The sequence below is a fragment of the Poecilia latipinna genome, unplaced genomic scaffold (genome assembly GCF_001443285.1).
Source record: "Poecilia latipinna isolate Pla-1442-1.1 unplaced genomic scaffold, P_latipinna-1.0 Scaffold1820, whole genome shotgun sequence".
Classification (NCBI taxonomy): Eukaryota; Metazoa; Chordata; class Actinopteri; order Cyprinodontiformes; family Poeciliidae; genus Poecilia; species Poecilia latipinna.
In genome coordinates, this window is record NW_015114436.1 from 19,012 (window position 1) to 34,238 (window position 15,227).

General features: G+C 39.0%; 2 protein-coding genes across 5 annotated transcripts; both read right to left on the reverse strand.

The window, feature by feature from the left end:
- Positions 1 to 2,414: 2,414 nt before the first annotated feature.
- On the reverse strand, positions 2,415 to 12,799 carry abi3a (ABI family, member 3a). Of its 4 annotated transcripts, XM_015014507.1 has the most exons (12): positions 11,906 to 12,799; positions 11,194 to 11,366; positions 10,195 to 10,365; positions 8,312 to 8,488; positions 6,657 to 6,715; positions 6,496 to 6,549; positions 5,288 to 5,664; positions 4,190 to 4,324; positions 3,850 to 3,984; positions 3,109 to 3,264; positions 2,821 to 2,949; positions 2,415 to 2,737 (listed from the first exon to the last, which is right to left on the reverse strand). In XM_015014507.1, the coding sequence occupies exons 2-12, from the start codon at positions 11,323 to 11,325 to the stop codon at positions 2,574 to 2,576; spliced, it is 1,689 nt and encodes a 562-aa protein (XP_014869993.1). In that variant the 5' UTR covers positions 11,326 to 11,366; positions 11,906 to 12,799; the 3' UTR covers positions 2,415 to 2,573. The 4 variants fall into 4 exon arrangements, 3 of the variants coding, with proteins under 3 accessions (XP_014869993.1, XP_014869994.1, XP_014869995.1); XM_015014508.1 differs by lacking the exon at positions 3,109 to 3,264 and having other exon boundaries at positions 11,906 to 12,797; XM_015014509.1 differs by lacking the exons at positions 3,109 to 3,264; positions 3,850 to 3,984 and having other exon boundaries at positions 11,906 to 12,794.
- Positions 12,800 to 12,893: 94 nt separating this feature from the next.
- dnaaf19 (dynein axonemal assembly factor 19) lies at positions 12,894 to 14,669 on the reverse strand. The gene is made up of 3 exons (XM_015014510.1): positions 14,386 to 14,669; positions 13,739 to 13,886; positions 12,894 to 13,225 (listed from the first exon to the last, which is right to left on the reverse strand). The coding sequence occupies exons 2-3, from the start codon at positions 13,876 to 13,878 to the stop codon at positions 13,123 to 13,125; spliced, it is 243 nt and encodes an 80-aa protein (XP_014869996.1). The 5' UTR covers positions 13,879 to 13,886; positions 14,386 to 14,669; the 3' UTR covers positions 12,894 to 13,122.
- Between the last annotated feature and the right edge of the window lie 558 nt (positions 14,670 to 15,227).

Here is a 15,227-nt window from a genome sequence, read left to right on the forward strand (position 1 = left end):
ACTTAATAAATAAATAGAATGTTCATTAACACATGAACGTTCTGAACTTTTTATTAACATATTAACATTCTGAACCTTTCATCCACATCTGGATTTTCTGAACTTCATGAACAGTTCATGAATGTCTGCACATTCTGAACTGTTTGTGAACGTTCTGGACTGTTAACGAACATCTGAACATTTGGACATTCCTCCTGTTCCTTGGTTCTGTTCTGATGTTGATAAATCATGTGTTGGTGTTTTCAGGGTTGCTTACTTCGGTCAGGACCATCCACCTTGGTTACCATGGAAACAACCGCAGGGCTGTGGTTTTGGAGATCCCCTGACTCAGTTGACTCAGTGCTCCAGCCTTCACAGCCTGACCTTTGATTTTAAATGCTAATGCTCCTGTTAGCTGCGCTCTAGAACAAAGGATTGGTTGCCTGACTGGTTTCAAGCTTTTAGTTTTCATGTCACTTTCTAGGTTTGGTTCCTTTCGTTTTCTAGTTCGTGAGAAAGTCATATTTTTCCACAGATTGAATGAAGCCACAGAAACCTGAAGAGAACCATGAAACCAACATGTTTGAATCTGGGATTTGATGGATTAACAATCTTTTTATGGATTTAATTTGGTTACGAACCTGAGAACGAGAAGACAGATGTAAAACAATTTTTACTGCGATAAAAGCAGAAGAACTTGTTTGTTCTCGCTGAATTCTATGTTTGAGCCTCTTAAAACTCCAGAATCGAGCCAGAATCCATGATGACATGAAAACCAGCTCCCTCTGATCACTCTGACTCACTTTGCTCAGTTAAAGGAAGTGAAATCATCACTTTCCAAGGCTGCAGCAGCTGCAGGAAGGAAACCAACATAGGAAACCTGAACAAGCAAAAAAAAAAAAAAAAAAAAAAAAGGGTAAAACTCCCTTGAGGGTAATGAAATGAAAAGCATTGGTTTATGCAATTCACCAGAATTTATATAGAATTCAGCGGAACAGATTGAGTCACCTCTCAGGAGCAAATCTGAGATTTTTGTGGTGAAAACTAGAAAATCAAAAACAAAAACCACTCAGAGTGAAACAGCTGCTGGCATAAAGGGACTGAACATCCCTCCTCATTAAATATGTCAATCCCTCCTGTTGTCCAATCAAACGTCACAGTTTTACCTCCTAACAGCGTTAGCTTCTCAGCGGGGAATCCCAATGCAAACCAACAGACAATGCCTCAAAATATGCACAGAAATATCAACTTTTAGAATGTTTCTTCTTACTTTTATTCACTATTCAACTATTTTACATTCGTTTAGCATAAATGTTGCCTCCTGTCTTCTGGCTTTAGTTGACCAGGTTTTGGTGCAGCAGGATTCTTTAAGTCTTGACAGAAACTTTTCCATTTTTCAGTGCTAGCTTCATAAATTTGACTGGCAGTCAATCAGAAAGATAAGCATGTAAAATCACAGTTTAACATATTATTTTTAATGTATTTTGATTGAAATACGTTAGGGCCAGACTAAGAGATTTTTTAAAATTACGAATAAATAAGAATAAAGTCAGAATATTAGCAAAATAAAGACAAAAATACCAGAAGAAAGTCAAAAAATATTATGAGAAATAAAGACATTTTTATGAGAGCAAAGCTTTGAACAACCATTTGAAAGTCCCTAAAAATAATTTGATGCTGAAATGTTAAAACATTACATATATTCTATCTATAAAACTGATACTAAAGTGTAACTTCCAATATGCTCAACATTTCTCATTTTAATTTGTGCACGATTATAAAATTATTACTTCATTCTACAAATATGATGACATCATTTTGGTAATATAAGTTAATTTTTCTTAATTTGGACCTTTTTCTTGTATTTTTATGACTTTATTCTCATAATAGTAAGTACAGTAAGTAACTATTACATAACAGTAATAGTTTATTATTGTGACTCAAAAACCAAACATTTTTGTAATGCAACATTATTCTTGTGTTATTATTAAATATTTTGGTAATTATGACTTTATTCTTGTATTATCATGACTTCCTCTTGTATGACTTTATTCTCATAATATTATGGATTTATTTTCATATACCTTTTTTCTTGCGATATGTAATATTAAAATACTTTATTTTTGGAAATATCATGACTTTATTCTCATAATTAACATTTTTTTCTAAACCTGGCCCTAATGCTCCATCGTAAAAAAATAAATAAATAAAATAAACTTTATGATAAAAAATTTTTTGATTAAAAGTCAATGATTAAGAAATGTATATTTTATTTAAATGTTATATATATAAATATATCCTGAACTCGGACCATAATTTCTCATGGTTTTGAAAAACCTTTTTTTTTTCCTTTGATGGTAATTATTTTGCAGTCGGAAAAGAGAGGAAACAGCGCCCTCTGATGGTCAGAGGACAAAACAGACAGAACCACCTGGGAGCTTTTCAGATAAACTTTATTTCTGTTATTTACACTCAGACAAATATTAATTACCTACTTATAGATGGAATAATAATGTATCTCTATAACTTGTTTTGATGAGTAAAACAAAAAAATAAGCATCTCCATAGCAAACAGAAAAGGGGCGTGGCTTCATCTAGTCACATGCCTGGACGTAGTTCTCCGGGAAGAAGCCTTCCCGGCCATTACAGACGCCCTCACACCAGCCGTCGTCATGGCGACGCATCACGTAGATGATGTCCCCCTCAGTTAGAGGGAGGTCGTCAGGCTTGGAGGCCTCGTAAGTATACAGCGCCACCACTAGGACAAAAAGAGGAAATGCACCATCATAAGTAGCATCTTACTCTAATAGTGCAGCAGTATGGAGGGGCGTGTGGTGGTACCTTTCTCCAGGTAGTCTGGGGGAGCATTGATGTCATAGTCCACTGGAGGAGGAAGGGGCGGCATGATGTCATCGAAACCTCCAATATCATCCAATGGAAGAGGAGGGGGTGGGGCTAAGATCTGAAGATCTATGAGAGTACAGGAACCATCAACAGAGCAGCGCTGTGCTACGTATCTGTGTGCACTACATCTGTACTATACACTTAGAGATGAGTAGCACTGCTACACAATGCTCTTCTATAGTTAGCTGTGCTACATCTACAGCAGTACCACTACTAGTTCCTTACCCAGATGTTCGAGACGAGCAGGTAAGCAGAGCCGAGGGAAGGCAGAGGAAGGGCGAGAGAGCAGGGGGAAGGGGGAAGAGGAAGAGGAGGATGAAGAGGCAGTGGGCTCTGGGGGGGCATGAGGTGGAGGGTAGGGGGGAGGAGGGGGAATCCTGACTGACAGACAGAGAGAAGCCGAGTCAGTTTAGAGAACCAGGAGCCAACATGTGGCGTGAAACCGACAAGAACTGTTCATATGGATATTCTGAACTGTTCACCAACATCTGAACATCATTCTGAATATAAAGAATGAACATCATCATTCTCTAAGAATCCTCTTCCCCCGCACCCCCACACACACCCGTCGTTCAACCAGACAGCTATTTGTAATCCATAGGGGGGGCCCAGAAAATGTTTGGAAACCACTGGGGGGGCCCAGGAGAAAAAGTTTGGGAACGCTGTTCTAAACTCTTCATTGATAATTGACCTAACTGAACTGTTCACCAACATCTAAAGTTTTAATCAGTACCTGGACCATTCATAAACATCTGAACATCCATGGTAACGGTTCCTTACTCATCCAAAAGGTGAACATGGATCACATGATGGGCCACAGCAAGTTTTCCTAAAATGTTCTCCAACTTCAGTCACTCCAGGAATATAACTCAACACCGTTGAGAACTATAACTATAAAACTGATCATTGATCCATCGTCAGCCTCTCCTGAGTTCTCATTGGACGACAGCAGCTGCAGCAGCTTACATGACTGGACTGCAGGCAAGAAGAGAGAGCGAGTGTAGCGGCAGCGAGAGGCGGGGCCTGAGCGGACCCTCAGAGAGACAGAGCGAGTGGTTGGAGGCGAGCGGCGGCGGCGACTCCTCCGAGATGTGAGGGTCACTGAAAAACACCACAGAAGAAGTAAAACTGCAAACAAGCAGCAGAGAAGAAGCAGGAAGTGAAACAACTGAGGAATGATGAGTCGGGGGTTTGATTCCCCACTTTGGGGCCTTTGCTGAATGTCTTCCCCCCACTTCCTGTCTGATTACTGTTAATAAAGGGCACTTTTTTTTTTAAAATTGATACAACTAAAAAAAGGCATTACCGTCTCCTTCCTGGGGAGGGGGAGGTGGTGGGGGCGGAGCCAGAAAATCTGAGCCATCATTGGGTAATGGTGGGAAGCCGTTATTATCAGAGGGTGGTGGAGGGGAAGGAGGCGGCAGGCTGTTCTCCTCCACCACTGAGGAAAGACAATAGAGATGATGTCATTGTGATGTCACGCACTGACCAGGACTTCTTTTTGTTTTAGACAAAAATCAGCTCAGGTAAAATGAAGATGCTCAGTTATTTCATAAAAACATGATTTAGTTAGGATTAGATTAAAAATCTAATCCTGATTTTTAATCCTAATAAAATCAGGATTAGAATAATTTATTTTTCATAATTACTTGAGAGTAATATTTGCATTCATATCTTGTAATAATGGAATTGGCATGAGTACAATGCAAAACCCTGATTATTTTGAGATTTAATTAATTTGAATAAAACAATATTTTAAACCTGCAGGGGGCGTCAAAGTACAGAATACATAAAACATAAATGTGAATTAAAGTAAAATCAGCGATAGTAGTAGTAAGTAGTAAGTGTTGAATTGTTAGAGTGAGCCACTGGTTGCTATGGTAACTGATAGAGAGCCCACAGCACCACTCTTTTGTCAGAAACACAAAGACATTAGGCCTCACACTGAAACATATAAAGGCCTCTAACTACTGTAAGAGAAGAGAAAAAAAAGAAAATCTTTATGTCTGGAGATAATTATTTAGTTTGAGATTTAATGTTTAGCTTGCTAACTAAATATTTAGCTCAGTGTAAAATATTTGGTTTCTAAACAAAAGATTTAGTTGTGAGATAACTATTTGCATTGTAATTCAAATATTTAGCTAGCTAATTAAATATTTAATTTTAAAATGTGAAATAATAAAAAAAGACCAACATTGTGGAAACATTATTTTGACTAAAACTTATAACAGGAATGGAGAAATGGCCAGAAGAAAAAAAAAAAAAAAAAAAAATGGTGTCTGATAAAAAATAAAATACAAGAGATTCTTATTGTGTTTATTTGATGTAATATGGCTTGTTTTTATATTTAAATTTTAGCTTTGATAATTCAGTTTGCCATGGGAACACACTCTGATTTCATCACCTGTTTCTAGGGTGAGCGGTGCGATTGGAGGAGGAGCAGGAGCGCTGTGATTGATCACAACCCCAGAAGAAGAAGGCGGAGGAGGAGGAGGTGGAGGAGGAGGTGGAGCGCTTTGATTGATCACAACCCCTGAGGAGCCAGGAGGAGGAGGCGGAGGAGGAGGAGCCGTTGGAGCCACCATCAGTCCTGAGGAATCAGGAGGCGGAGGAGGAGGGGGCAGACCGGAGATGGCATCCCCACTCTGAGGCAACGCCTCGTCAGGGAGAGGAGGAGGAAGAGGAGCTTCATCCAGCAAACTGGTGAGGATGTCACAGTCAGGTGGAGCCTGGCCAATGGTGGGGATGGTGGGCGGAGCTACAGGTTTCCCAAAGCTGGACCTGAGAGGGAGAATAATGTTGATTAAATAAATAGTCAGATGAAAATTGGCTGATTGATTGATTGTTTAATAGCTACCAGAAGGAAACTGACATCAGGGAAGACTGTACTTAGGAATCATTACCTTCCTAAAGTAACTGCATAAGTAATTTTTATTTATTTATTTAGTCTAACATGATTTTGTCAATAAAATCACCATCTCTGTTTTGGCAAAAAATAAAAAAATAAAAAAAATTGTTTGGGAAAAAAGTGTACTTGGGCCAGGAAGGCGATGAAATGTAACTTGTGGAATACCTCAAGGATCACTGATTGGTCCATACTTCTTTCTTTATATTAAGGGCAATTTTACTCTTATAACTCAATAAAACATGTTTGTTTTTATTGATTTTTTTCATCCTAAATTGTAGATGTCTACTATATAGATCTTAAAAATATGGGGGGAAAACAAATTTTGTTGAAATTAAATTTTGGTCTTAGACGTAAAGACAGATAAAATGGTTATGATACTCAGGAAGCATGTTTTTATTAAAATATTTGTATGCCATTTTATTTTATATTATATGACTGCAATTTCTGTGAGAAAGTTATACAATAAAATTAAATTATTAGAAACAAATAAAAAAAGCTTGCCTGCAATCATCTTTATATTTGAAGAAAAATCAGCATTATCAACAAAAGATAAGATTTTTTTTTGGGAAAGTCAGGATGATCTAAATATTTATTTTATTTTACATTCCAAAGGAGTTTTATTTGTATTGAAATGAAAAATTCAGTGAAACAATTTTCTCAGCTATGCACACCTCATCAGACTGAGACATGAACTTAGCTCTTACCCTCCAGCAAGGGGCGCCACTGGGCACTGAACTGGCTCAGGACCTTTGTTGGACCTGAAACAGACGCACATGAAACCGCAGTCAGACTTCCTGTGTGAGTCTCTGCTGCGAAAACAAGAAACTGCTGAGTACAGAAGCTCAGCAAAGGAGGAGAAGCAGACCTGACGGAGGCTCCATGTTTCCGGATCGTTCCCGTTTTCTCCGGCTGTTTCCCAGAGACCTGCAGGGACGAGGGGGCAAACACAGAGCAGGGTGAACATGAATGGAGCCCTCAGCTTTCAGCAGCTCTAATTAGTCTCTCCAAACATTTTCCCACGGCCAACAAAGAGCCTCAGCTCAGGGTGTGTGTATATGTGTGTGTGTGTCTGCCTGTTTCTGTGAGGTCCAGCGGGACATTCAGGCCCAAAGCCCCGGGGACATCACAGGGACAGACACTGTGTAGAGGTGGATGTTGGTGCTAACAGGGCTGTCTGAGTGTGTTTTTCTGCTAAATTAATCAGAGTTAGTTAGAGTCTACGTTGGTGTCCTCACAAAGCAGGGTTTTTTTTTTTTGAGTCCTCATGAAGATACACAACCGTGCATGTGTGTGTGTGTGTCTGTGTGTGTGTGTGTGTGTGTGCGTGCGTGCGCGCGCGCGCGCACGCGTGCGATGGGCATTTTAGTTAAGAGCTTTGTCTTTTTTTGCTGTGAACTGCAGAGAAAATTGATCAATCTTTAAAACTCATTATAATTGGTCAGCTGAACTAGTATTATTTCATCAATATTAAGGAATTATTGCCTTTAAAAAGCCACAATATCTTTCTGAAAAGTTACTAGTTTTGTCTTATTTCAAGTGTAATAAAATGTTTGCACTAAAAGGAAGAGAAAAAGAATTGATAATTTGTTGTGTTTTTGCAGTGTCACTCCCAGAATCAAATATAGAAGCTTAGATTTCAGTTTTGATCTTAACTGTTAAACTGCATTATAAGAAAAATTGAAGAATATTTAAAATAAAGTAAAATTTGAGTTTTAAAATATTTTGTAATGTCTTCTTTTGCTGGTTTCTTTCTTCTTTGATTAAAATTGAGAATCCTTGTTTCTCAGTTTGCTTTTATTTTTAAAATTCTGGCAGCTTTAAAGGATGAGGGAGGCTTAGAACTAGGCACAGCAAAGTTTTAAGGTTAAGGTAAATAGCTCAGAAATAGTAACAGAAAAATGGTGCAGTGTCAATGGTTCGTTTCAACTTTTTGGAACTGAACTGAAATGGAAAGAAAAGCCACCAAAGTTCCTGGGTCAGGTCTTTCAGAGAATATCCTTGAGAAAATATTGTTCACCTGATATGAATTTTTCTTGGCTTTTTTTTTTTTGTGAAAACTGTTTTTACTCAGGTCCACTGGAAGAAAACTGACAAGTGGATCTTTACTGAGATGTTTAAGCTGTATCAGTTTTGCTGCTGCGTAGTTTTGACAATGTTTGTTAATTTTCAAACGGAAACAGATAAATCTGTACAGAGATGTCTCATTTGAAGTCTGAAAAGGGAACTTTTTTGCAGCATTAATTCTGCTTCTGTGGTTCTGTGCAGAAGAGACTTCCTGTTAGCTTGCCGTTTGCAGCTAACGATGCTTCACTTCTGCTTTCAGCTACTTCTTTTTGGGTGTAAATGTTGCTTTGTGTATCTTTTAATAACCAGAATGCTGATTCCCATCAACCAGCCTAAACTGGACTAACCCTCTTGCCCTGTAGTAAATTATCCGAGACAATAAGATTTAGGCTAACCTCCTCTAGAAGAGCTGCCAAAGATCAAACAAAAATATTAAACTGTGAAGGTGAGTGCTACCTTCATGCCGTGGCCGATTTCGTCCAGCTGCTGGTAGTTGATTGGTCGACGGCTGTACGATGGGCGGGGCTGTGTGCCAGTTGGAGGGATGATCTTATGGTTGCGAGGAACTCGTCTGACTGCCGTGAAGGCACCTATTTCCCTCCGTGCAACTTTCTCTTTATGCATTTCAATGGTCTGTGGAAAAGCAATTAGAGACTGTCTAAATATTTTGAACTACAACCATGACTAGAGAGGGTCAGTCTTAACTCTGGAGAGGAGTTTCTTCTGGTACTATTGAACTTTCCCTTCAAAGTTTGACTAAACGCAGACACGACTTTGAAAAGCTGAAGTGATCAAACTTCATAAGGAAGTTTAGTCTCATCTTCATTTTAAGGAAGCAGTCACAACAAAAGAGGTCACAGCAAAAGACACCTTCCCTTCGATCAGCTGGTACATTGTCAGACAATTAATGACAACCCATTTGTCCATCCCAGTCAAGATCATGGAGGATCCTGGAGGTTAGCGGTCCTGGAAGGGAACCCAGACTTGCCAAGGTTTTCCCAGGTCAGAAGGGAAACTCATTTCACAAAATGAGTCACCTTAAGTGACTCATGTTAATGCAGAGGAGTTGTACTCCAAGGACCCCCAACTGATGGATCTCAACCCCTTATGAGGCACAACCCAGTTACCCTAAAGCAGAAGCTCATCCCAGGTCAACCCATGTGCTTGTATTAGTTCTTTTGTCATGATCCATTTCTCAATACTGGATGAATTAGTGAATCCAGATCTCCCCAGGTTCTCTTCCAACTGAGGCAAAGAGTCACCACTAACCCAACGGGAAGCACTCCAGTGATCCAGGAAGTGGCTAGATCCAGGGCTTCGTCCCATGTTAGGTGTCAGATGTCAAATTTGTCTCATGGTAAGGGTGGGAGGTTCACACTAACAACCATTCTCTGAATTAGATCACAGGAACATTGATACAAAGACTAGAGTAAGCTAACCAGGGTAGCTACCTTGAAACTTATCTGTTGGGCAACCTTGTGACCTAACCTCAGGGTTAGGCCTCAGCTTATGGCAAAGGTTATGCATAATGATGGTTTCTAACATGAACTAATGACAGAAGGGCAATACATTTTTCAGATTTTTCTTTAAAAAGGTCATAAAAAAAGGTCATAAAAAAGAAGTTAGAGAAGAGTGAAGATGTTGTAACCAGTCAGGAAGATATTTTGCTAAGAGTCTGAACAAAAGACTAACTTTCAGTTTAAGATAAACATTCATCAGAATTATCCAGCTGGGTGTTGTAGACCAAAATCTCAGGACAACAAAAAGAAAATGATCAGATTTATGTGAACATCTGAGAAGAAAACATCTTCAGAGGGTTTTTTTCCCCATTCACTGATCTTCTTTCCAAAGCACCCCCTGATGTTTAACACCATCATTCACAGAGTGATCTTGGTCTAGATCATGGATGCTTCTGGACAGCTCCTTAAATCACAGCAGAGCTTTGAGCAGATCAGAAAACAATAAGGAAGCAGCAAACAGAGGCTCCATTCATCCATCCATCCATTCAGACCCTGGTTGCTCAGGCTGTCCCTGTAAACAGCCTCATGACTGGGAGGACCCTGAACCTCATTCCAACCTCATATCAGTCCAACTGGAGGAACAGAATCCTTCTACTGATGCACTTAGTGAGAATATTTCTCAAAAATATATAATCTCTTCTGTAAATGTATAATACATTTTCAAAATGTGTAATTTGTAAGAATATCTCTAAATATGTTTAATTTACCAGTCTACACCTTTTATAAACTAAACAAAAATAATAACATGATAAAATATTCCATGAACACCCTCAGACTATTAAAAATATAATGTGTTTTAATTGAGAGGTTTATACTCACCTGACCAATCAGATTTATGGAAGACTCCATCTGGCGAAGCTGATTGGTCTGAGCGTCTAGCAGACTTAGGACACTGTTAGCCAGAGTGCTGATCTGATACGCAACACTGGCTAATGATTGGGTGGTAAAGTTTTTAGTTTCCTCCAATGCCTTCTTGCTGTTTTCACCTGACTGTTAGAAACACCAGAGAAATATTAGTCTAGCTCAGCCCAAAAACTAAAAACAACAGTTAGCTCAACTTAGAACAATGACAAAAATCAAACAGTGAGCTTAGCTTTGTTCAAAGACTGAAAGGAAAGGGAAAATAATAAACCAGCTTAACACAAAGACTGGAAACTAAAAAACAATTAGCCTACATTAACACAAAGACTGGAAGCAAAGAAAACAGTTAGCCTAGCTTGACACAAAGACTAAAAATAAAAGTGTTAGCTTTTGTTTGTCAATGCTCAAAACTAAGAGATAAGTTAGCCTAGCTTAGAACACAAAAATCATACAACCAAAGAAAAATCCAATAATAAACTGAACTCTGGGCATAATCATTTGAGACACTTATCATGAAAGATATTGCTGCTATAATTACCTACACAAACTGAAACAATTCTATAAATAATACAGTGATAATAAAAATATGCTAATTTTTTAACAGAATGTGATTGTAATATAAAATAGAGAAAAAAATTAATAAAAATAAAAGTTTATACGAGATCAAGAACTGGGATCTAAAGGTAACATGCATTATTTTAAATGATTCCTCAGTTTGGTTCTAAAATGTTTTGGAATTATGGCCATTAAGCAAAATTATCACACATGCAATTTGCAATGTTTGAAAGCTCAGGAAAATCTGCTCTAAAAGCACATATTCATAGTCCTCAGAGTCTCTAACACAATTTCTAACCAAAGAACAGCTGTACAAATGACCAGAGAGGTTATGATCAGTTGGTTTCAGCAGGCGGTATTTAGATGTTCTGGAGCTTTAATGGTGGCAGTACCGGTACCAACCTGGGTGTAGGTGTTGTAGCAGTAATCAGCCACATTGAGCAGGTTTTGATAGTTTTCCTGCAGAGCTTTCCTGGCACTTGGAGCTTCCTCCAGAATCTTCGTCACCTCGTCCTTATAGTTTTGGTCCTTCATGATCCCAGAATCGATAGTCCACAGAAATCAACTGGTTTGATCTGCAGGAAGACAGAGACAGACTGAACCCACTCAGAACCACAGCTCAGTGGTTGCTGGAAAACTGGACTTTGTTCTGAACCATCAGCTGGGTTTGGAGCCTCAGAGTGGTGAGAACCAGCAGGACCAGCAGATTGTTAGACAGCCTCTGTTACCAGTGTGGGTTAGGGCTGTTTCTGTTTGAGGAACACTAGCTGCTGATATGACCACATTCAGGAACTACTTCACCCAGAAGTCTATCTGAGGACTATCTGAGTGTCTATATGCAGCAACACTCTGCCACCTCATTTACTTCATTTTAAGACTTACTTTAGCTCTTCAAGAGCTTAAAACCGGGTTCTGTAGGCTTCTTACACAAATACAAGTAACTTTCCAATAGAATACGTTAAATTTGTCAGAAATAATCTCATCTGCCGTCACTTAACATACAATTATCTTTACAGAGTCCAACAGAACCAGAAGGGGGTTGTGGCTCTTTGCCAGATCTTCTATATTACATTCCAACAGTTATTTATGAAGCTGTAATTGATCAGAGACTCACCAGAAGCCAGAGAGAAACAGAGTGATGAAGTGATGAAGAACCTCCTGTTTCTGACAAACTTCACTTTGCAGCTCCAAGTTTCCTCTACTGCTGCAGCCAGAGATCCTCTCTGTTAGACAGACCACTCACTCCTCACAGCAACCACAAAAACCCAAAGCACCAAGTATGAGCTTGCAGAAATCGGTCAGAGTGAGTGCTCCTCCCTGTGTTTTAGCGCTTGATGTTAACCTGCTCAGTTTAAACCACTTCCTGTTCCTCATCAACTCAAAGAAACAAATTGAGTCATCAGAAGCATCAGGGAGATTTTCTTTCCATTCACTTCCTCTAATCACCCTCAGAGATATTTAAAGTCTAGTTTTGCGATACATGAACCCCTTTAAATATCCTACACTTTCCTAAAAGATGCTCCTAGTCAAATGAAGGAGGTATAACCGTCCCGTTAGACTGAATCGCTCTAAAAGAAACCCGAACTTCCCTAAAAAATACCTGAAACACAAACCCTTTTGAGAAACACCCTCTCCCAAATTACCTGAAACTTTCTCTGAATTACCTGAACAAACTGGAGAGATACCCAACACCCCTGAATCCTCCTTAAAGACACCAAAACCCCTTCAGAGATACCTGTCTGAGAGACCCACCTTGGAGACACCTGAACTCCTCAAAGAGATACCCTGAGTCTCCTTCAGATACCTGAACCCCTGAGAGATACCCAAAGGCCTCTCTGAGGCATCTTAACCCACTTAGCTTCTCTTACATCCTAAGCAACACCAGAATCACTTCAGTTACCCAATTGCCCTCAGAGATTCCTGACACCCGACTTTCTCAGCTGTTCTGAGAGCCTTAGAGTTAAACTAAAGTTACTTTAATCACCAAGTTATACCAAACACAGGAAGTGACTGCTGCAGTGCCCCCTACTGGCTTACTCTGCCTGGTTGAAGAAATATTCAGAAGAACCTCTGAAAAATAAAAAATAAAAAACGCCTGGAAAACTGCAGAGATTTTAAAATGAGAAGTTTATTAGAAACATTCAAGGAGAAACTGTTAGCTTATATCTGGAGTTCTTGGTGTTTAATAAACAAATAAAAATCAAATCAATGTTTTAAAATAAAACACCTGAAGCTAAACTTTTCATAAACCTAGAAGAACAAACAGCAGGATCACACCACAGAGTTTGTACTGGATGGAGATTGGACCATCCTGCCTGGAGTGATGGTCCATCACGTGTTTCCCGGAGCTACAGGGTTCCATGGTTGTTTCCGTGGACCTCCGTCTCTGTCCTTCTTGTCCAGAGGCTTCAGGTGAGAGGTCAGTACCAGACCTCTGAGGGAAAGAAACACACATCATTAACCTGGAAATGTCAAAAATGTATAGATTATTACAGCTGGGAAGATCCAGGAGGAGCTACCTGGAACTCATCCAATAAATATTTGGACAATTATCCTGTTTATGACTGTAAAAATTCCAGGACAACATGGAACTTTCTCATATATTCTCATAAAGCATTCCAAGGAGCCCTCAATAGAAATGTAAATGTTTTTCTTACCTCCTGGAGTATTTTAGATAGATCCCTTCATTTAAATAAATATCATGTTATATTATGGAACACTGGGATGTTTTAAAGACTCTTGAAGCTCACTGAACTCTGTAGAAAACTCTTGGATACGATTTAGGAAGTGATTCCAGGAATTCTTACAGGCATCCATCAAGCTTGCAGGAGAGTAAACTGACCCATGAATCTTTAAGAAATTAAGAACTCTTCATATTCCCGCTGATATCCCACCCCAGACCCTCCTGGATCTTCTCTACCAGGCCTTAAACTTCCTGGCGATCCACCTGAACTGATCGTAATCCACTCCCTGGCTCACGGCCCTCAGCTTCGCTTGGTTTTCCTGCTGGTATTTTCTCTCAGACTCCACCGCTGCCTTGAGCTCCTTCTCCAGCGCAGAAAAATCGATGATGTCCCGCTGTGACATCACTACACCTGGACAACACAAGAAAGTTCAGCGGATGGATGACCACATTTACTATTTATGATGCTTTAAAGCTGCCTAACTATTACCTGTAAATGTAACAGGAATTAAAAATTAAATAAAAAATTACATTAGTCTGTTTATTATTTTATCTATTACAGTGAAGTTCATAAATGATAAGATCAATCAATCAATTACCTGTTATTAAATCAACACTTATTCCAGTTTACATCAAGAAGTCATAATGCAAAACAGTATAAATGGAAATATAGTAACAATAAACAGCATGTATTATATCACAGCTCACATATACTGTAATTGCTTGTTCATTTGTTACATACAACCATATCCAATGAATTAGGATATCTATTAGTTTAGTGACTCGAAAAAATTATCACTTGAAATGATGTTTTCAAGCCTTTTATTTTGTTATAACAATTTTCTAACTTAATATTTACAGACGTGAAAGAAGTGAATCAATACGAAAAGGATTGGAAAATGAAAACTTACCTTGAAAAACGCACTCAAGAGAAGAGAGACGCACTTCGGTCAAATTCCCAACTTAACAGGATGTCAGTACGCCTGTGCAAGCTAAAAATCATGGATCAGGTTTTAACTGATCTGACCAGAACTGAGTCGAATCAGTACCTGTCGGTTCACAGAAGTGGGTCGAATGAATCAAAACCGGTTCACAGAGTCAAAAGTTATGAAATACGTCCTCTGACAGAACAGTGAACTAATCCTGGAGCAGTTCTTCCGTGTTCAGTTGAGTTCAAGCTCGGAATCAACAAAGCGTCTCTATGGCGACGCTTGTTTTCTACCGCTGTGGTCTTTGCTGCCATCTGGTGGTTGAAAAGAACTACAGCACGAAGAACTGGCGGGAAAACCCTGATTCTTCTATAAATTAATTTAGAACGTTCAATTTCTTCAATAAAACACTCAGATTTTGATTTTCTATGGTTTGATATGTGGAGGAGACTTTACATTCATCATTGTCATGTTCAATGTTTGTATTTATTATTAAAATTAAGTAGTTTTTTTAAAAGATGGTCAGATTTTGTTTACATCTCAGATGGAATCGGAGACACTGAATTTTGCTTGAGGGTCAACATTAAACCAGTGGTTAACCCAACCTGGATGTTTTACAGTGTAAAGAGGAAACCAGAATATCTGGACCATAACCATCCCTGTGCAGAGAGAACATGCAAGCTGAAATCATTCTTGAACAATTATCATCAGATATTGATTTCCATCTGGACTTTAGCAGGACATCTGGCACAGATGTGTTTTTAGTTAGTCTCCTCTCTCCTTTCCAGTCAGATCCAAAGAAATCCGGTCTGGTACGGATCTTT

Excerpts from the sequence above, each read along its gene's own strand:
- abi3a (XM_015014507.1), bottom strand. The coding sequence starts at position 11,325 with ATGAAGGACCAAAACTATAAGGACGAGGTGACGAAGATTCTGGAGGAA. Across the intron at positions 8,489-10,194 it reads CCATAAATCTGATTGGTCAG|ACCATTGAAATGCATAAAGA; the intron begins GTGAGTATAAAC and ends GCTTTTCCACAG. Across the intron at positions 6,716-8,311 it reads AAATCGGCCACGGCATGAAG|GTCTCTGGGAAACAGCCGGA; the intron begins GTAGCACTCACC and ends TCGTCCCTGCAG.
- dnaaf19 (XM_015014510.1), bottom strand. The coding sequence starts at position 13,878 with ATGTCACAGCGGGACATCATCGATTTTTCTGCGCTGGAGAAGGAGCTC. Across the intron at positions 13,226-13,738 it reads GTGGATTACGATCAGTTCAG|AGGTCTGGTACTGACCTCTC; the intron begins GTGGATCGCCAG and ends TCTTTCCCTCAG.